Raw genomic sequence first — 23,451 nt, 5'->3', positions numbered from 1 at the left:
AATGCGCTGAGGATACATTAGAGGAGAGCAGGTGATGATATTCGAACAGATCTAGTTGTTTCTCCTCCTTCTCCTCCCACATATGCTAACTGATCTTATGCCAATCTCGCCCAACACGTCAAGACACGCAACAAACACCTGAAATCTGCAATCCTTCACCAAGCCTGTTGTTTATGCATGCACCTTTAAGATTAAGACACGTTCACAGTAAGAATGAACGGTAGCATCCACTCCAGTCGTTCTGTTTGTCGCTCTGAAAGTGATTCCAATTAGTGTTATTTTAGTATCATTGAGACATTATATAGATTATTCTTTAATATTTTGAATTCATATTTTGGTTTTCATTTGAATTGTTTCGCTGTTTCTTTATTATTTTTATTACAATTTCAAGCAATCTTGTGGAAAATGGGCATCTGATATCCCCTTTAAACGTTATAGTTACATTTATCTTTATAGTTATCATCCTTGGTGCGATTGGGCATTTAGATTAAACTAAATCAAACCTGAGTGTATTATTGCACTTTGTGAAAAAAATTCTAAAAAAATTCAATAATTTCTTAATGCATCAAAATGAGATTTTTGGTTATAGAAATACAACTTTGTCTAATACAGATAATAGTAGTTTTAGGACTAATTTAGATTCATGCATCTGCATCTTTTATCAAAAAATTTACATTTATTTTTATTGCATTCATAAATAGCATATCAGTTCATCTGGAAATCGAACTTATGATGTTGGCAATGAAAACATCAGGCTCTACTTTTAGATCTGCAGGAAGTAACTGATGGGTTACTCAATGATAACTGAACCTACAGCCTTTTAGTAACAATCTTAATCTATCAGTTTACACCACCCTGATAACATGAGAAACTACACCACGTGCTTTTGTGATATGATATCTTGCATTTGACAGCTGTACACTGATGCTGTCCTGTATTATACCATCAACATACAAGCAGTTTCTATAGCTCAAGAAATAGAGCATAATGTGAGCAAGACAATGCATGAATAAAAAAAAAATACAAATAAAAAAAACAAAAAATTAAGTTGTTTCATGTAAAAGTGTCTTTCAAATGCATAAATGTAAGATTCAGTATCAAGGAACAAGGATTCATTTCTAATTGCTTTAGTATTAAAAATGACTGATTTCACTATCAGTATATTTCCAATACATTCTTTGGTTTATTTGTTTCTTTTTATAAAAATAAAAATAAAAACGTGTCATGCGACTGCACTGAAAATCTCAAGTGAACCAGTCAATTGAAACAAATCCTTAACATTAACCATTAAGTCTGAAATGAATATAATTCAACATCAAATACAGAAAGAGCTGTAAATAAAGTAAAATATAAAACACTGAACACTGAAATATCTCACTAATTATTCAGCTCTCTATTGTTTACTGTGACCATATATAAATATATCTAATTGCTGTCTCAGGATCTGGAGTCTTTGGAGAGTTGAGTGTTTTGTTAATATTTTTTGTTGTTGTCATCTTTCACTTCACTTTAGCTCCACTTTCAACAACAATCACCTCAGAAATAACAAAGTTACAGGTCACTAAACCCATCACCAGACAGGACTGGAATAGAAGTGAAAATATCAAATATTAGATAACAGATTACCAGAACAGAGGAAATCACTTCTGCCTCAACATTTAAAATATCCAGCTTAGAAGTCATGGTTAATGTCTGACCCTGACCTGTCAATACTAAACACAAGCATTCAAGGACATGCAAAACATCAGATCTTTCAGCATGTTGTGTGTGAGTGTGTGTGTGTGTGTGTGTGTATGAGAGAGAAAGTGTTGAATGTAGTGGCAGATGTCCAGCATCAGTGTGTGTGTCTGTCTGTGTGTTTACTCTACTATAGCCATCAGATGACACAGCAGAGACACTGAATGATTCCTGATAAACACACATATACAGGAGCACTGCTGTATATGCATATCTTTCATGTCTATGATTATTTTCCTCAGGGCATTTAAATGCAGCAGGCTTTGAGGCGAAGATGTCTGTTGTGTCCTTGATACATACAAAAGCAGCTCTGTTTAAAGAGCACACTTTCACGTTTACTGTGGCATTTCTGTGCATTTCACTGATATAATCCATCTCCTGCTTAATGCAAGACACCCCAAGTGAAAAATCTAAAAATTTTAACAAATAAACATCATACTTTTCCAGTAGATTAATTACAGGCAAACATTTTTGTATTACAGGTTTTCTGATGTTATATTTAAAGGAGGAATTACCTAAGTAAATTTAGACTTAAATTTAGACTAATTTTCAGAAATAGTTCTGAACACTGGATCAAGTCAGACTCGAAATTCTAGCTTCATTTTATTGACATATTAGAGCTAAAAGTTTTTATAGAGGGGATTTTGGGTATCTCTTTTTATTACTGCATTAATCCAAAATACAGTCGACAGCCAGAAAAAAAGTAATTTACCATGTTTTTAGTAATAAATGTTGTATAAAACCAGGTGAATGATATAGGAACAAACCCCTCTGTAAAAACCTTCAGAATATAGATAGGAATAAATCTCTAAATTGTGGTGAATGTAAGTGCTGCTGAAGTGGAGAAAAAACTAATTTTGCACAACTTTAAACGTGTTTAAATGAAACCTACAGGCAAGAATAGAGAAAGTGCAGAAATGAAATCAGGTAAATGATATTTAAACAAACCCCTCAGTAAAAATCTTCAGAATATAGATAGGAATAAATCTCTAAATTGTGGTGTATGTAAGTGCTGCTGAAGTGGAGGAAAAACTCATTTTGCGAAAACAGCCTTTAAACGTGTTTTAAATTAAACCTACAGACACGAATAGAGAAAGTGCAGAGATAAAATCAGGTGAATGATATTTAAACAAACCCCTCAGTAAAAATCTTCAGAATATAGATAGGAATAAATCTCTAAATTGTGGTGTATGTAAGTGCTGCTGAAGTGGAGGAAAAACTCATTTTGCGAAAACAGCCTTTAAACGTGTTTTAAATTAAACCTACAGACACGAATAGAGAAAGTGCAGAGATAAAATCAGGTGAATAATATTTAAACAAACCCCTCAGTAAAAATCTTCAGAATATAGATAGGAATAAATCTCTAAATTGTGGTGTATGTAAGTGCTGCTGAAGTGGAGGAAAAACTCATTTTGCGAAAACAGCCTTTAAATGTGTTTTAAATGAAACCTACAGACACGAATAGAGAAAGTGCTGAAATAAAATCAGGTGAATGATATTTAAACAAACCCTACAGTAAAAATCTTCATAATATAGATAGGAATAAATCTCTAAATTGTGGTGTATGTAAGTGCTGCTGAAGTGGAGGAAAAACTCATTTTGCGAAAACAGCCTTTAAATGTGTTTTAAATGAAACCTACAGACACGAATAGAGAAAGTGCTGAAATAAAATCAGGTGAATGATATTTAAACAAACCCTACAGTAAAAATCTTCATAATATAGATAGGAATAAATCTCTAAATTGTGGTGTATGTAAGTGCTGCTGAAGTGGAGGAAAAACTCACTTTGCGAAAACAGCCTTTAAACGTGTTTTAAATGAAACCTACAGACACGAATAGAGAAAGTGCAGAAATAAAATCAGGTGAATGATATTTAAACAAACCCCTCAGTAAAAATCTTCAGAATATAGATAGGAATAAATCTCTAAATTGTGGTGTATGTAAGTGCTGCTGAAGTGGAGGAAAAACTCATTTTGCGAAAACAGCCTTTAAACGTGTTTTAAATTAAACCTACAGACACGAATAGAGAAAGTGCAGAGATAAAATCAGGTGAATAATATTTAAACAAACCCCTCAGTAAAAATCTTCAGAATATAGATAGGAATAAATCTCTAAATTGTGGTGTATGTAAGTGCTGCTGAAGTGGAGGAAAAACTCATTTTGCGAAAACAGCCTTTAAATGTGTTTTAAATGAAACCTACAGACACGAATAGAGAAAGTGCTGAAATAAAATCAGGTGAATGATATTTAAACAAACCCTACAGTAAAAATCTTCATAATATAGATAGGAATAAATCTCTAAATTGTGGTGTATGTAAGTGCTGCTGAAGTGGAGGAAAAACTCATTTTGCGAAAACAGCCTTTAAATGTGTTTTAAATGAAACCTACAGACACGAATAGAGAAAGTGCTGAAATAAAATCAGGTGAATGATATTTAAACAAACCCTACAGTAAAAATCTTCATAATATAGATAGGAATAAATCTCTAAATTGTGGTGTATGTAAGTGCTGCTGAAGTGGAGGAAAAACTCACTTTGCGAAAACAGCCTTTAAACGTGTTTTAAATGAAACCTACAGACACGAATAGAGAAAGTGCAGAAATAAAATCAGGTGAATGATATTTAAACAAACCCCTCAGTAAAAATCTTCAGAATATAGATAGGAATAAATCTCTAAATTGTGGTGTATGTAAGTGCTGCTGAAGTGGAGGAAAAACTCATTTTGCGAAAACAGCCTTTAAATGTGTTTTAAATTAAACCTACAGACACGAATAGAGAAAGTGCTGAAATAAAATCAGGTGAATGATATTTAAACAAACCCCACAGTAAAAATCTTCAGAATATACATAGGAATAAATCTCTAAATTGTGGTGTATGTAAGTGCTGCTGAAGTGGAGAAAAAACTCATTTAGTGGAAACAGCCTTTAAACGTGTTTTAAATGAAACCTACAGACACGAATAGAGAAAGTGCAGAAATAAAATCAGGTGAATGATACTTAAACAAACCCCATAGTAAAAATCTTCAGAATATAGATAGGAAGAACACTCTAAAATTTGGTGCATGTAAGTGCAGCTGGAGTGGAGATAAATCTCTTTAAATGTATGTTGTTATAATAAAAATCTACAGACCCAAATAAATAAGAAAATAGAAAGTACAATAACATAAAGACTTAAATGTATATTTTGGATGCATTCTTTCCACTACCCTGAAAAAATATGTTATGAATAGCCAAATAGCTCAAAATTTCAAAATGTACCAGTTTGGATGAATTTCTTTTTTTGCCTGTAGTGCTTTGTCTTAAGATATATTATTCATAAGACTATAGTGGACTTGACCATTATATACTCCTCATATCAGTGTATTAGCTTCTGTTTGTTTTTAAGCACCAGAATATACTGCACATGGTTTTCTAAAGTTGAGCTCTCTGTGATTTGGGAGTGGCATTTTAGGATGATGATTATAAATATTTGATGGGCAAGCGGAAGGGTTTCACTCTGGGTTCTCAGACGCTTCCGTGTGGAAGCCTGTAACAGTCCGGCCCTTGTGTCAACAGCTGCATTATTCATGAGCATTTCTAATTCATGCGTAAACTCATTGGATGCTGCAGTTACTCTGCCCAAAACTGACTTCAAATCATGCGTTTTTGGTTTTTATTAACATGGCAATTGAATTTGAGTTTCAAGAAACTATTACAAAGGATTAATGAGTTGCTCGCAGTGCGTTGCTATGTGTTCTGAGCAGTTGCATGAGTGTTGCTATGTGGTTGCTAGGTGTATTCTTACTGTCTGGTGTGCAAATACACATGATTGCATGTCTGAAACACAAACACTACAGGACGACACACACACACACACATACACACACACACACACACGTTTTCTTAGCTATTACTTAGACTATTGTTTTTATATACAGATAGTTATAATTTTTTAAAAACTTAAACGCATCCTCTAGCTCTCACAGAAAACGTTCAGAATTTTTACAATTTCAAAAAAAAATTGTTTAGTTTATTTTTTATAAATGAGGACATGCCCAAAGTTTTGGCAATTTTGTCATGTTTTGCTGACTTTTGGGTAATTATTTTTTTAGTATAATAAATATTTAGGGCATTAACTGCACTTCAAGAAAAAAAACTAGATTTTTGGGCATTTGGGGTCTTCTTAATGCTTTGTTTCAGACTAGTGGACGAAAGTGTATTGCACTTTATCTATTTGTGTCTGTAGATTTCAGTTTAAATGCATATATTTTAAAGAGTTTTATCTCCACTTAAGCAGCTTTTACAAACACCACAATTTAGTTTTATTTATATCTATATTATATTTTATTATTGCATTTTTTATATTTGAATCTGTTTTAATTATAATACATACTTTTGAGGTCATTTTCTCAAAAGGAGTTTTTTTTAATAAACTTCAGCAGCATGCACTTTGACAAAAATGAGCAGTTTTATTGCTATTTATATTCTCAAGGGGTTTGTTCATATATCATTCACACTGATGTATTTTTCAAAAACGATGCTGAAAATGAATATCACACTTAGTTTTATTCTTATCTATGAAGGTTTTTATTAAGGTGTTTGTTCATATAATTTGCCTATAATTTTATACAATATTTATTCCTAAAAGAATAGTGATTTTCCCCACTTTTAACAGTATTTTCTGATTCATGCATTGATAAAAGAACATATCCAAAATCCACTCAGTAAAAACTTTAATATGTCAACAAAATGAAACAAGAGTTTTGTACCTGGCTTTATCAAGTGATCATATTTCTATTTTTTTTTATAAGATAATGTCTTCCACTACTTGTAACACAGAGAAAGTTTGCAATTCTTGATGTAATCAATCTATGGTGATATGGTGACATTTTGAAGTGTAGTGGTTTGCCTTTAGGTTTCAACCTGAAGTAGATGGGATCTATCCTTTTTTTTTTTTTGTAAGGATGCAGACATTGTGTGGGGTCAAAGATCCACTGCATCTGTGCTACTAGAGAACGTTTCTATTTTATGTGAATGTGTTTGCAGTATTTGTGTTTTGATGGCTGTGAGCCTGAGGCAGGAAACTCAGGAAGGAAGATCAGATTAGTAATGGATTCTCATTAGGGTATAAGCACCGCCTGACATCCGTGAAATCTCATTCAGACACAACACAACACACCCGCACGCTAACACTAACTGAGGCAGAAATACGCCCTTCTTTACTGTGACTGTTGTTTAGTTATTACCCTGAGGAATAATTCACCTGCTCATTGCCAAGAAACATTTTTTAAATATATTTTCTGCTTTGTTTTATTCATTTTACCATGTGCTCGTGTCATTTTTAATATTTTTCTAAATATTTCTACTTAGCTCTAATTTGTTTTTATTTCAGTGTTAATGTTATAATTTGAATACTTCAAATTATAATACTCCAATTAATTTTCAAGGCAACATTACAAATTATTTATTATTATTATTATTATCATTTCATATAATATTATTAAACTTTTTTATTCTATTAATGTATGTGTGCGTATATATATATATATATATATATATATATATATATATATATATATATATATATATATATATATATATATATATATATATATATATTTATCTTAACTTTATTTCTAGTAATTTTGTTAGCCGTTACTAGCTTTTAACATTTCTATTTAGATTTAATTTTATTTCAGTTTTACTTTTAGTTCCTGGTACATCAGCTTATTTCAGTGATTGTCAACAAGCATTTAAAAGTTTATGTATTTCATCTAATATATTAATTTTATTTCATTTCAGCTTTATTTCAATGAATGAAAATTATTTTAATAGTTTTAGTTAACAATTTCAACACTGCTTTTAGGACATTCATAATGACTTCTAACTGGACACCATGTAGTATATTGCCTATAAACAACATAATATGCAGTTGTGATGTGTGAATAAAATACAAGAATTACTACAGCGGTATAAACGGGGTGGTGTTAGCGCAGTGGATAAAACACACGTCTGTGGTGTGGGAGACCCGGGTTTGAATTCACTGTGAGACACCAATGTGTCCCTGAGCAAGACACTTAACCCTCTAGTTGCTCCAGAGGCGTGCGACCTCTGACATATATAGCAATTGTAAGTCGCTTTGGATAAAAGCGTCCGCTAAATGAATAAATGTAAATGTAATAAACGGAGCCTAATAGAAACAACTGTCCAGCGGCGTAATTAGCTCCTGCTTAAACAGCAGTTTCTCTAAAGTTCTCATCTCTGAGGTCCTCTAATATTCACATGAGCAGCAATTAGTGTGGTGAGTTTAAAGTCAATGGTGTGGTTTCTAATGCAGCATCACTCTGGGGCTCGTCATTTCTCTGATCTGTCTAATTCGAGATGCTTTTAAGAGCGGATGTCATTAAAACAGTCCAGCAGAAATGCTTTGAGCTTTTAACTCTCAGCAATTTCAATCCAGGTATAACCTTTCATGTATGATGAAATATCTGATTTTTTGCATTTGTTTTACCTGTATTTTGAATTATGCATTGCATTGCTTAGTGTTTATGGGTTGAAGAAAATGTGCATAAATTTAATGGAATGGTCATTTTATGCTAAGACATTATCAGTTTGGATGATTTTACTAACAGTGTTGCTTAATCATTTAAAATAACAGTGGATTTTCTGGTAAAAATATATATTTTAAATATACTCTGTAAACTGTGAAGCTCAATTAAATATTTTTTTTTGGCAAATACATTTTCTGGCCATTTTTATATATATATATTTGAAATATATAACACAAATTATTACAAATATATATATTTTATATACATATATGTTTTGCCATTTCTTGTATATAATTCTAAATATATTATATTTTTTTAAATTTTTTAAATATGTTTTTAAAAATACATATAAAATGGCAAAAAAATAATATTGCTAGAAAATATATTAATGTAAATATAGCCTGAAATATGTTTATATATATATTTAATTTATTTTTGAACATTTCTTATGTCAATAAATCATGCTGCATGTATCAGGACTTTAATAGCGTGACTTACTGCTACTGCATTTCCAGCATCCATCATTTCAGTTTTATTGCATTGGCAGCAAGCAATACTTCTGGACCAATAATTTTCATAATTATTAATAGATTTGTTTTGCAATTGTTATGATCATCTGCTGAAACAGCCACATTGATTGTTTCTGCAGGAGGAGGAGATTCCTGACCTGGAGATCGACATCGATGAACTTCTAGAGCTGACAGATGAAGAGCAGAAAACTCGACTGCATGTGCGTTTAGTTTCAGCTTCATCTGATGCACAGCACAACACAGATACACATCTCCGCATGGAAATGCATTAGTGTGACTGCATGCATCTATAGGTTTATGACAAACATGTACAGATGTTGTACCTGCTGTTGTGTCTTTTAACAGGAGCTTTTGCAAGAATGTGGAAAGCCAAAGGAGGTAAGACAAAACTCAGAGACAGAGGAGTGTTTCGCATTCATAAGCTCAACAGAACTTAACCAAGATCTCTCTCTGACCGCAGGACTTTATCAACGGCTTGCTCTACCGGATGAAGGGACTGCGGAAGATGTCAGGATCTCTGAAGAAATAGCATTAAGTCAAAGGCTGGATCTTTCAAGATAATGTGAAGCACCCAGCTCCGCCCCTGGCCCCGCCCCTTTGACAAGCCCCACCCACAGCTCCGCCTGTATGTAGAGCGTTGAGTGTCTGTCTGTGGACGAGTCAATGACGGAAACTTCTAGAAACCACTAATAATTCTGTACAGTATCTCCAGCATTGCAGATCAACTGTATTGCCTGTTATTACTCAAACGAGATGTTTTTTTTTGTCTAGATTTTTTTGTGACGTACATTTTTATCCCTATTTATAATTATATATAAATTGTTCTGACAAGTGTTGTATGTAATAATAAAATATTTCATTTCAAGATTTTAGATGAAGAGTATAGATACAGTTCGTGATAATAAAATTCAGAATCCAGGATATCTTTCTTACATTCAGCCATTGTCTGATTTCAGGTTTAAGACGGAGCTGTTTACTGCATGACAATTAATACTGTGATATAAGTGCAGCATATTCTGGGTTAAATACTTGACAGAATAATTAAAAATGAATGTCTTTGGGTTCAGTCTACTGCAAACAAATTGTAAAATATGCATCAATCATAAAACTTTTATATATACAGTATTGCATTAATATATGCAGTATTTCAAATCATGCACATGTATATTTAATGTATATACATATGATATTTAGATGGTCTGCATGAGGATATATGAAAGATGTCCATAATGCATGACTACAACTACAACTTTCATGTTTATTTACCTTTCAAAGACTTTAAATTAGTGTGAATTACATGAGCTTTAATATGAGATGGAGAAAACACAGTTTAACAAACCCAAACTCTAGTGCGTGATTCCAGTCAACTATTAAACAATAAAACACGCCAGTAAACAACAGTAATGCTGGAGGAAGCAAAAGTGCATGTAGTGGCAATTAAGAGTAAAGATGGCAGTTGAAAGTTAACTTTTATGCCACATTTCTGAGTTTAGCCATTAACTCCAGCTGTTTACTGTGATGCACTGGTTAAAGCCCAGAATATCATGTTTGGACAAACATTCAGAACTGCACAGTGTTTAGAGAAGATCAAAGGATCAAATAAAATACAGCTGTAATGCTGGAAAAAAATTGAAATAAATTAGACAAAATAAAACATAGGTGTAATGCTCTATATAAAGTAGAAAGTAATGCAAATTTAAATAAAATAAAATAATAAATTACAAGTATAATACTAAAATAAAAGAGAAATAAAATACAAATTCATAAAATACAAGTATAAAATAAAAGTTAAATAAAATAAAAAAGTTAAATAAATGTTCTTAATAGAATAAAAGTAGTAAAATAAAGTAAAATAAAGTTTTAATGCTCAAAGTAAAATTTTATTTAATTAAAATATGCTCAAACTAAATTAAAAGTTTATTTGAACATAAAATAAAATATAGGTAATAAAATCAAGCAAAATAAAATAAGTTAATTTAATTTAATTACAGGTCACAAAAAATAACACAAGTGTAATTTTCTAAATAAAAAAATAAAAAAAGTTAAACACAGGTGCAATGCTTAAAATAAAGTAAAATGAATATAGCATGAAACAAAATAAAAACCATGACTAGGCTTTTTAGGTCAAGACTATGTCCTGGTGTGTAATGTAATTACAGAATGCATTTAGGATGAAGGACAAACACTTATTTACTGTACGCACACACACACACACACACACCTTAATGAGGTCATAAAGTAATAACACAATAAAGCAGCTGATATGTGCTGAAATGTGCTTTGACTAACTCAACATCTTAAAAACACACAGAACACACTCAGTTCATTCAATGATTTCCATTTATTCCTTATTTATTGTTATCTCTGCCAATGCTGATAACAGCACAGTACAAGCCAGTGAAGTCATGTAGTGTCTTAAATGTCAGTTCGGCTCAGGAAAACGAATGCACTGCATGGACTTCCTGTCATTCGTCTCTGACAGCGCTCTGCTTACCCTCAATACTAGCCTTTGAATTATTCACCACAACATGGAAATGCCAGCAAAGAGAAGACGCGGCGTAAAGAGCAGCTCAGAACAGCTTCGAGTCTAGAGACGACGGCTTTCCTTCGTTATCCAAACAGGAGAATTCTCAAAAACCATTTAGAATTATGAATGCATTCTTTATAATGCAATTAGTGATGATTGTGTAGCAGATCTGCTGTGTGTAAACCAATGAGAGCGCATATGATGCCAAAACTATAACTAGTTCTCTAGAGCACATGACCTGCCAGTCTTTTATTAAAGTTTTAAGTCCAGTTTTATATTAACAGATGTTCATATTACAGTCTGTCTGTGAACAAACCCGTCATTTATCAAGCGTCTAAGAGTCTAGTAATTCCACCAACGATGATAACAACATCATTTTAAGACTACAATCTTGAGTCTAAGGCTGCTTTGTGTCGTCAGAAGCATATTTAAGCGACATTATTATGTTCTGTTGGCTACAATTAAATAAGTTGATCACCTAAATCCTACAGCTGCTCGTGGAGGCTTCAGGTCTTCTTCTTGCCTTTCTTAGGAGCCGTATATGAGGAAGTGCGATGCTCTCTTCTGTCATATTTGTCGTGACCTTCCCTGTGGCAGAATGAAAGAAAAACACAACTCTAATTAATATTGTAAGCACAGTATTTCAAGATGTCATGGAAAAAACCCAGTGAATGATTCCTGAATGAGTCCAAATGCTGAAGAGTACAGAAGCCCATTTCTGACACATAAGAAAAAAATGCTTTGGTTTTATATATATATCATATTGAAATTATGAGATAGTTATGATTGTGATTTACCAAAGCATTATGACTATTTAGATCATAATTGAAACTTTTATCTCATAATTATGACAAGCCATATCATAATTTTGACTTTTTATGTGATAATTATGACTATTTAACTTTTTTTTTTGATAATTGTGGATTTTTACCTCATAATTATGACTTAATATCTCATAACTTAAATTGTATATCACAGCTATATGTTAGTGTAGCTTAGTAGTTGTAACAATTACATCAACTTTTTATGTCATCTTATGATTTAGTATGTCATAATTTCAACTTTTTATCATATAATGTGCCTATCCTATACATTTCATCCAATAAATATGGCTATTTATGTCAAACTTTTATGTCATAATAATGACTATTTATCTCATAGTTGACTTCATAATTTATCATTTTGAGTTCGTCATAATTATGAATATTTATCTCATAGTTTACTTAGCATTTCATTATGAAAGTTTTGTCATAATTATGACTTTATCCCATAGTTGACTTCATAATTTTTAATTTAAGCTTGTCATAATTATGACTATCTCATAGTTGACTTCGTTATTTATAATTTTGAGTTTGTCATAATTATGTCTATTTATCTCATAGTTGATTTGATAATTTATCATTTTAAGTGTCATAATTATGACTATTTATTTCATAGTTTACTTCGTGATTTATAATTTTGAGTTTGTCATAATTATGACTATTTATATCATAGTTTACTTCGTAATTTATAATTTTGAGTTTGTCATAATTATGACTATTTATCTCATAGTTTACTTCGTAACATAATTTTGAGTTTGTCATAATTATGTCTATTTATCTCATAGTTGATTTTGTAATTTATCATTTTATGTGCCATAATTATGTCTATTTATCTCATAGTTGATTTTGTAATTTATCATTTTAAGTGTCATAATTATGACTATTTATTTCATAGTTTACTTCGTGATTTATAATTTTGAGTTTGTCATAATTATGACTATTTATATCATCGTTTACTTCGTAATTTATAATTTTGAGTTTGTCATAATTATGACTATTTATCTCATAGTTTACTTCGTAACATAATTTTTAGTTTGTCATAATTATGTCTATTTATCTCATAGTTGATTTCATAATTTATCATTTTAAGTGTCATAATTATGACTATTTCATAGTTTACTTCGTGATTTATAATTTTGAGTTTGTCATAATTATGACTATTTATCTCATAGTTTACTTCGTAACATAATTTTTAGTTTGTCATAATTATGTCTATTTATCTCATAGTTGATTTCATAATTTATCATTTTAAGTGTCATAATTATGACTATTTCATAGTTTACTTCGTGATTTATAATTTTGAGTTTGTCATAATTATGACTATTTATCTCATAGTTGACTTCGTATTTCATACATTTGAGTTTAGTTTTTGATTTAGCATTTCATAATTTTTGACTGTGATTATCTCATAATTTAATCTTCATTTGATAATTATGATTTATCAGCATCTCATAATTTAAACTTTTTATCTCATAATTATGTCCGAGTATTTTGACTATTTTGACTTCTTCGTAGTAAAGAATGTAAATTGAATAAGCCATTTTAGAATCCTGTTACATCTCAAGAGCTTGTTTCTTTAAACACCATCATGGTACGGTTGCCAGGGAATTGGGTTGCTAGGATATGCTGTGTGGTTGCTAGGGTCGTCAGAAGAGCCCACCTTCAAGTTGTAACATTTTATTTGAGGAATCATTGTCTAGACCGTGCTAAAGGTTTGATGAGTATTAGCACTAGTAGTACTAGTGATGGTCATCTTAGTGAACACTACTAAAGACAACAAGAGAATGAGATGATCGTCAACCTTCATACCTAAAGCAGCGAGCGCAGTACAGATCTCGCTCACACGTGTGGCAGCGAATGGTAGCGTCCTGATTACAGATGCAGCACCACGGTAGCTCTTCATCATCATCCTCATCACGGTCATCATCTTTTACACGCTGGATCTGTGAGGCAGCAGCTGCCAGCTTTGGTTTAAACCATGGCACTATGAGCTTGAACACACAGGAAAACATAATGCACAATTTGCAAACGTTATTCTTGTTGAAGATTAGCGTTTGTATTATGCATGCATGTCGGGCTGTTACCGGTTTCCTGCTGGACTTGTCCTTCTCTCTGTTCATCGGGCCGCTGAGCTCTGGTGGGATGTTGTATCCGCTGGCCTCATCTAGAGCTGCTTCCTCTGATAACTGAATGAGTGACAGAAAACACACATAAGACGCCTTCAAACTCAGTTCAAACTGAGATAGATCTGTCTAAATAGCAGCCTCTGGTGGTTGTTATGGGATGTGCCACAGGTCAAAATAAACTGGCTATTATAGGCTTATACTTTATACACTACTATAGTTATTCATATCTGTCATAATAATGACTGTTTATTTCCCAGTTGTCTTCGTATTCAAAAAGCAAACTTATTGTTCACTTATTTATCTCATAGTTTCATAACTTCGACTTTTATGTTATAATTATGACTTACTATTGTCATAATTATGACTATTTATGTCATAATTATGACTATTTATGTCATAGTTATAACTTTGTATGTGATAATTTAGACTTTTTATTTCAGAATTATGACATGTCATTTTTTCACTTTTGTCCTGATTATAACTATTTGTCTCGTAGTTGACTTTTCGTTTACTCAGTATTTCATAACCTTGCCTTGTGTCATCATCACTTACTATTGACATAATTTTTTATTTTTATGTCAAAATTATTATATTTATCTCATAGTTGACTATCAACATTTAAACTTTCTCTCTCATAATTATGACTTAGCATTTCATATTTGTAACTTTTGTGATAATAATGACTATTTATCTCATAGTTGACGTAGTGTTTCATAATTATGAATTTTTGCGTTATAATTATAACTATCTCAGTCAACTTTGTATTTCACAAACTTATTGTTTACTTATTTATCTAATAGATATGATTTAGTATTTCATAACTGACTTTTTTGCTATAATTATGACTTACTATTGACATATTTTTTTATCTCATAGTTGTGTTGTGATGACTTAGTGTGTGATAATTTAGACTTTTTATTTCAGAATTATGACTTAGTATGTCTTTTTTTACTTTTGTCAAATTTATTACCATTTATCTCATAGTTGACTGTCAAAATTTCAACTTAGCATGTCATAGTTATGACTTTATCTCATAGTTGACTATATATTTCATACTTTTTAATTTATCTCATAGGCATGACTTAATTTTTTTAACTGTATGTCATAATTATGACAATTTATCTTATAGTTATGACTTATATGATGATTTAGTCTTTCCACTTTGTATGTCATTTTTATACTTTTGTCATATTTATTACTATTTATCTCATAGTTGACTGACAATTTCAACGTTCTATCTCATAATTATGAATCAGCATGTTATTTTTTTACTTTTATGTAATAATTCTGACTATTTATATCAGTTGACTTAGTATTTTATATTTTTCAGTTATGTCATAATTATTACTAATCATCTCATAGTCGACTTTGTCATAATTTTGACTTTGTATCATAGTTATGAATTTAGTTATACTTTTATCCCATAATTATGACTATTTATAAAGATTTTGACTTCTTATTCCATTATTTTTAAATATTTATGTCAATACATGTTGGTGTATTGTGTTGGTGTAAGATCGTGAGAAAATGAATAAATTCAGTTAAGTCTGTCCGTAATGTTATATGTTTACATTTCTGCAATGACTCACTGCTCGATGGTTTTGCAAGTTATTTAACTCTCACTGTAAACATGTCTTTTGTGATTTCTAGATGGATCCTTGGACATCACAGACAAAGACTGTTTGTAGGACATATTGTTTTGATATTATAAATATCACAGACCCGCTTCACCACCCTGGTGATGGCCTCTTCCTCTGTCTCCTCATCACTGTCAGGTTGCTGGAAATCTGAAAGTCGGACTGAACAAACACACAGAAACACTGTTGTTTTATGCATCATGACGCATCTTTAACAGTGCATTTATATTATGCAAAACTTATAAGTAGAACAAAATAATTTATTTCATATATTAACCCTAAAAGGGCAGAACCATAAAGATTAATTTATTGACATTTTACACTTTATAGGCACTCAAATAATACAATTTCACGATTCTTTTTTTGGATTTTAATGTTTGTATCCCCCAGGATACGTCACCACACTGGGGGTATAAATTAACTGTAATTAGAAAATGTGTTTATTAATGCTTATTACAACATGGATGCAATTCACGAAAGCTTTGGAAATACAGACCTAAGGTTGGTATCTTTTTAAAGAAGACACAGATTATTCCTGATTTGAAAGCATTTCAATAAAAAAGAAAGTATAAAAAAGTTATAAAAGTTTAAGTTCACAGTAAAGATAACATAGCATCCTAATTGTTTTTTTATTTTATATAAAGTAATTATTTGTAAAATACGTTCCACTCTAAAACTGCAATAAAATCAAAGCCATATGTCTAACTAAGTTATGTTTCAAATTTGAAGTTGATATCAAAAAATTGTGGTTCCTGTAAGATTCTGTTTGGGCACTATACCAGAAATCACCACTGGGTGACACCCAAAGTTTACTGAATTGTTTTAATGCAGTATTCTGTCACAAATCTATCAATTTCTTTCACAATATCAAACAATTTCTTTCACTTCTGTTACCATACAATTATCCAAATATGGAACTTGACAGTCAGACCTTTCCGATGTGTTTTGTCAAGATTACAAAAAGATTTACTTAAACACAAGCCTCAAAATCTCGGACAGTCTATATATATATGTATATATGTGTGTGTGTGTGTGTGTGTGTGTGTGTGTGTGTGTGTGTGAGAGACCCTGGACCACACTTTCAATTATTGACTTTTCTTTTATGCAAAAAATCATTAGGATATTAAGTAAAGATCATGTTTAATAAAGATGTTTTTTTTTAAATATAAATTTCCTTCAATAAATATATCAAAACTTAATTTTTGATTAGTTTATATGCATTGCTAAGAATGTCATTTGGACAACTTTAAAGATGATTTTCTCAGTATTTTGATGTTTATATATCTTGGTTTGTTTATATATCTTGATTTGTTTATATATCTTGATTTGTTTATATATCTTGATTTATACTGCTAAAAGGGCAATGTATCTCCTGAGTTACAAACATTTACAGACGGATTAAAAAAATTTAAGCATTCAATTCATAAAATTTCAATGCAAACTTTCTTTTTTTAAACAGAAAACTCCCCTCCAATGTGTGTAAATATGTAAACTAGATCAACTTTTATCAGAGGATGGGTAGATTTCCTACTACAGGTGGCTATGCAGGTTTAAACGCTTCCCCTGAGCCAAACGAAGAATGTATGAACAAACTCAATACATCTAAACATTCACATCAGAAACCCTTCAAAATACGAAACCAAGAAATCAGACCTACACATTCCCTGCTTCTCCCCACAGCTTCTCAAATTTGTCTATCCACCAGGAAACGTCGCCCCTTTTAGGGTTAAGATTTGATTGACTTTCCATTTCTACTGTAGAAATCAAGGCTGCATTTTGCAAGGAAAAGTAGAGCAAAAAATAGAGCACAAATCCAGAGGAGGTTTTTAACATGCACTAATGAACTGTACACAATAAGACCAAGAACATGCATTTAATTGAAATTGAATTGAAATATATATATATTTTCTTAATGTAATTGGTCTTACTGTGAATGATTCATCCATGCATTTTAATTTTTTACTTTAATTTCTTAATATTTATGGTAACTCTTTACAATATTGTATTAAAAAAGAATTTTTTTTACCGTATTTCTTAATCTTTTTTGACGTTGGTTGATGGAAATACAGTTTTTCATTGTTAGTTCACGGTGCATTAACTAATGAGAACAAGCACAACTTTTGATTGTATTTCAATAATGCATTAGTACATGTTTAAATTAACATGAACTGAGATTAATAAATGGTGTTCACACTAAAGTAGTTTACTAATGAACCTTATTGTAAAGTTTTACCATATATGTGACCCTAGAGCACAAAACAAGTCCATTTTTCTAAATTGAGATTTATGCATCATCTGAAAGCTAATAAATCGTCTTTCCATTGATGTATGGTTTATTAGAATCAGAAAATATCTGTCTGAGATACAACTATATGAAAATCTGGAATCTTGATGGTGCAAAAAAATCGAAATATTGAGAAAATCGTCTTTAAAGTTGTTAAAATGAATTCTTATACTAATCAAAAAGTAAGTTTTGATATATTTACGGTAGGAAATTTACTAAATATGTTCATGGAACATGTTCTTTACTTAATCTCCTAATGATTTTTGGCATAAAAGAAAAATCTATAATTTTGACCCATACAATATATTTTTGAATATTGCTACAAATATACCCCCATAGACTCCAGACTGCTTTTGTTCTCCAGGAACACAATTATTTATCTTTTGATGGAACCTTTAATTAAAATTTAACAACTTTCTGTTTCTGTGATATGACAACAGCTGGCAGATCAAATCCAATGCTACATATTTTCTTGCTGAATGCATGGTTTTGCTCAGAAATACCCAGTAAAGCCAGTCTCTTTATATGAATATGTGTGTGGATGTGAACGCACCCTGCTCAGGATCCCGTCCCTGCAGGAAAGCCAGTCTCCTGGCCATCTCCAGCATCTGCTGCTGGTTTTGTTTGTCTTTCTTCAGCTCCTGCATGGCCTCCTCAAGCACTCGGCTTTTCTCCGCCTCCAGCTGTTTGATTGACAGCTCGCCGTCATCCACGTTCTCATTCACACCCCGCCCTCTTGTTTATTAAGATCGTTTAACGGTCCATCTGAGTGCGACACAAACGAGATACTACTGAGAAATATCATCTAACATCACAGTACATTAACAAATGTTCGGAAAATTTTATGTGAAAATATGCAAATGCAGCATTATCTAATTAAATATGCATTCATTTGCATACTTTTCCAAATCAAGCCAGGTTTAAAATTATTTTTTTCATACAGAGGGGATTTTTGATTTCTCTTTTTATCACTCTATATAAAAAAAATAAAAAAAACATTTTTAATATATTTTGAGAAATAAAGGTTAATGATTTATAAACAAACCCCTAAAATAAAGGTAAAGTTTCTATTTTATTTTATTTCAGATAAAAGTACATTTTATTTCAAATGAAAATGTCTTTAGTTCACTGTTATAACCCTGAAATTTTAAGAAATATTTTAAGTATATTTTAAGATTAAGAAATATTTTAAGATTTAAGATAATAATTTTATTAAGATAACACTTTTATTTTATTTCTGCTCAGCCTTAATATTAATTATTTCGGAATTAATATTAATAAATAAAATAAAATTTGGTGTCTATTATTAAACTTTTTATTTATTTATTGAAGTATCACCCTGTTAGAAGTATTATTTATTTTTTTATTTATTTATTTTTTCATTTTCATTTATTTTTAGTTTAGATAGTTTTATTTAAATTTTTAGTTATTTTATTCAACAGAGAAAAATATATATATATATTTTCCCCATGTTTTTTTTTGTAATAAAATAGGTAACACTTACAAACACTTACTACAAAAAGGTCCATTAGTTAAAGTTAATTAATGCATCCACTAATATTAATTGACAATGTGCAATACATTTGCTACAGTATTTATTAATCTTTCTTAACATTAATTAATAAATGTACAACCGTTCATTGTTTATGTTAGCTCAGATCCATAATAATAATAATTATAGACACAACTTTGATTTTAATAATGTTTTTTAATATATTGAAATGAATTTTAGCTGAGATAAATAAATGCTCTGATTGTTAGTTAATGTTAACTAATGTTGCTAATGTTTAAACATAAAACCTTTTTGTTTGAGGTGATATATAAACAAACTCTTCAAAATATAGATAGAAATAGAATAGAACAGAATAGACAAAAAAAAAATACATACATACATAAATAAATAAATAAATACATTAAAAAATAAATAAAAAATAAATAAATAAAATAAAATAAAAATATATAAAAAATAAAATAAAATAAAAGCCTGGTGCATGTAACTGCTGCTGGAAAAAAAACTCACAGCATTTAAAGATATGAATTGTAATTGAAATTTACAGATACAATAGATAAAGTGCAACAAAATAAATGCTTAAATACATTTTTGGATGCTTTCTTTACCCTTCTGTTAAATAAGACACATTACAAAAGCTAAATGAAATAAATAGCCCCAAAACAATAGTTTTCAATGTATGGTCTTCCCTTAACAACAGAAAAATCACTGTAATTTATGTCTTCGAGATGCTTATTGCTTTATAGAACTGTTTTGTTCATTGTTTTAAAAAAATCGAGAAATCTTGCACCCTGAAATCAATTTCAATGCATACTGTTAAAACGGCAATGCACTATTCATAATTCATAACTTAGGCAAGCATAAATGGTGAAAGTACCCTGTGAAGACGTCTGCTGGTTATCAATAGCAGCTTCTTCCGTCATCTGTGAGATCAGGTCATTGGTCTGCTCCGTCTGAGTCCTGCTGTCGGGCGGCTGATGAACCTGCACACATTAAACATCAGAGCTGCGTCACTCATGGAGAAACTCTTCTGAAGAGCGTCTGTAGTGAAGGGTGATGTTTGGGTACAGGCCGTGGGGCTTGAGCGGGCGAGGGTCGTCCCTGAAGCGCGGCCAGACGCTCCTCCATGTCTTTAGCAGACGGCACGGACTGAAGCGGGGCTTTTTAAAGCAGCGAGACGAGACTCCAGCTCCTTCTCTGACGGGATGGACTCTGATTATACACAGACACACATCACAAGAGAGTTCTAGATGGGTGGGTTTGTTTCAATCTTCTGTTATTGTTATCATTTAGTTTTTTTTATTGCATTGAGAAAACAACTTTTAAAGGCACTATACTCAATAATATTACTATTATATATATATTTTATTATTATTATTATTTTTTAAATATATTTTCTGTTTTCATTTTAATTGTTGTTTATTGTTGTGGTCATTTTGTTGTTTTTATCTTTAATAGATTGTTTTTTAAATAGTTTTTTTTTTTTTTTTTTTTTTATATTTAACACTGTTTATTCAGTTTTAGTTATTTTGTATCAACTTTAATTACAAATTAGACATGTTGCCTTGGTAAAAAGCTGAAATAATAAAATATTAACATTATAAATATCTATATCTATTACATTTTTATGTTTTCTCTAATTTTCAGTTTCATATTTTTATTCATATTTTAATTTATTTATTTTAATCCAATTTATTTTTCAATAGATTTTACAATATATTTTTAATTTTTATACACTTACATTTATTTTAATCTTATTGATTTATTTATTTGTTTACACTGACCTCAAACTCCATTCTGAAAAACACTGCAGATGCTTTTATCCAAAGAAACTTGCACTGCATTAATGCATTCAAGGTATAAAGTATAAAGTACTGCTGATTAAAAGTCATGTCACACTGTTTTTATTCATGAATATTCAACATTAAGTCCTTGAGCAATCATACAGGAATATGGTTTATGGATAATTTGACACAAAATGAAAAACAACAACATGCTTTAAAGCAGCTAAAAATCATGATTTTAATGTTCATAATATCTTAATATCTTCATGCATTATAGTTGCATCTGAAGCTAAAAATCATGATTTTAATATTTATAATATTTCTTAATATCTTCATGCATTATAGTTGCATCTGAAGCTAAAAATTATGATTTTAATGTTTATAATATTTCTTAATATCTTCATGCATTATAGTTGCATCTGCAGCTAAAAATCATGATGTTAATGATTATAATATTTTTTAATATGCATTATAGTTGCATTGGGCAGATTAGACCTAGGTGATAATAACGTTTACATTATGAGGCAATATAAACAAATCAAGCTGATCAGATGCATATTTTGACAGATCTTACTCGGCTTGGTTTCCTCTCTCAGCTTGTTGAGTCGTTCTGCGATGATCTGGTCCTCTTTACTGAGTCCTCTGGTTGAAATCAGACTCACAGAGCTGTTTTTTCCTCCCGAAGGTCTTGAAGGCTGATTCTGCGGAGCTTGTTTGGCTTCAAGAGCAGCGACTCGTCTGTAAGAGCCACAGATCGGTGTTATATTACATTAACACACAGCTGTATTTCACATGCAATGCTTACAGATTCCTACTTTTTGTAGTTTTCAGGTGGGGACCATCGTCCAGCATCAGTCTGTTCACTCGGACTGTAAATAACAGAACTGTCAGTACTGCATTAGTGAATATATAACCAGTGTTTAAACCTGTGTTTGGCTTCCAGACCTGGTTAGGTTTCCATAACACTGTTTGCAGACTTTCTGCTGGCTGTTTCCATATTTTGGCACCACAGCATTGAATGTCAGACATCCAGAGCAGAAAGAATGGCCACAGTTTCTACAACCCAACTGCAAACACACAAACACAAGTCAAACACAGGTGTGAAATACATAAAACATGACCTGTATTCATCATATCCACTAACCTCTTTTCTGAAGAGAGTGAACTTTGATGCACAGCAGTAACAGCGATTATCCATATCGAGAATCTGCCAGTGTGAGACTTTAAACGCTTAAGACTGTAATTAAACACAGACATTTAGTGTGAGTTATCATTTCAGAGGCACTTCATTCATGACGCTATGAGCATGTAAACACGGAAGCGCTGTGAGGACCGGGATGTGTCGGGAAATGTAGTTCTCTCGCACGCAGCTATAAAAAACTACAGTAGTTTGAAAAGATAAATACATGCAAGATAGTGTAAAAGCTTATTAGACATTACAGTAATTACCTTAATATTTATCTTATCTGTCTATGTCGAAAGGAACAATCGATATTGTTAAGGTTGAAACGCACCGGGAAAACTCATTTTCCCAGAATGCAACATGACGGTTGACGTTGCTTATCGAAAAAATATGAGGAAACAAAAATACCTGTAAAAACAATATCGCTATTAAATATATATATATACATATATATATATATATATATATATATATATATATATATATATATATATATATATATATATATATATATATATATGCAAGATAGTGTTTTTAGCGATTTTTCTTTTTACACACATTTGAGTAATTTCATTGTCACTTTTATAACATGTCTATAGTTTTTATACATTTTTTTATTTCAATTTTAGTTTTTTGAAGTTAAACTAAATACATGTTTTTTTTTCACTTTTTTAGATATGCCAATATACTTTTTTATTAATTTTTATTTACGTTTTTTGTTATTAAAATTAAACTAAAAGTATATATATATATATATTATATGAAAACGTATTTTGTTTTCAGA

General features: G+C 30.9%; 1 protein-coding gene and 1 pseudogene across 1 annotated transcript in view; one reads left to right on the top strand and one right to left on the bottom strand.

The window, feature by feature from the left end:
* Positions 1-9,725, top strand: part of LOC113079038 (protein phosphatase 1 regulatory subunit 14B-like) — an 11,655-nt gene extending 1,930 nt beyond the window's left edge. Inside the window, exons 2-4 of the mRNA XM_026251218.1 lie at positions 8,915-8,995; positions 9,141-9,173; positions 9,256-9,725. Of these exons, the coding sequence (XP_026107003.1) occupies positions 8,915-8,995; positions 9,141-9,173; positions 9,256-9,324 (183 nt within the window). The 3' untranslated portion in view covers positions 9,325-9,725. The remainder of the gene's footprint in view (positions 1-8,914; positions 8,996-9,140; positions 9,174-9,255) is intronic.
* Positions 9,726-11,117: 1,392 nt separating this feature from the next.
* On the bottom strand, positions 11,118-22,794 carry LOC113079044 (abscission/NoCut checkpoint regulator-like; annotated as a pseudogene).
* Positions 22,795-23,451: the final 657 nt, after the last annotated feature.

This window comes from Carassius auratus, unplaced genomic scaffold (genome assembly GCF_003368295.1).
Source record: "Carassius auratus strain Wakin unplaced genomic scaffold, ASM336829v1 scaf_tig00027103, whole genome shotgun sequence".
Taxonomy (NCBI): domain Eukaryota; kingdom Metazoa; phylum Chordata; class Actinopteri; order Cypriniformes; family Cyprinidae; genus Carassius; species Carassius auratus.
Note: the sequence above shows the minus strand (reverse complement) of the source record. Positions and strands in the feature narration are given on the sequence as shown.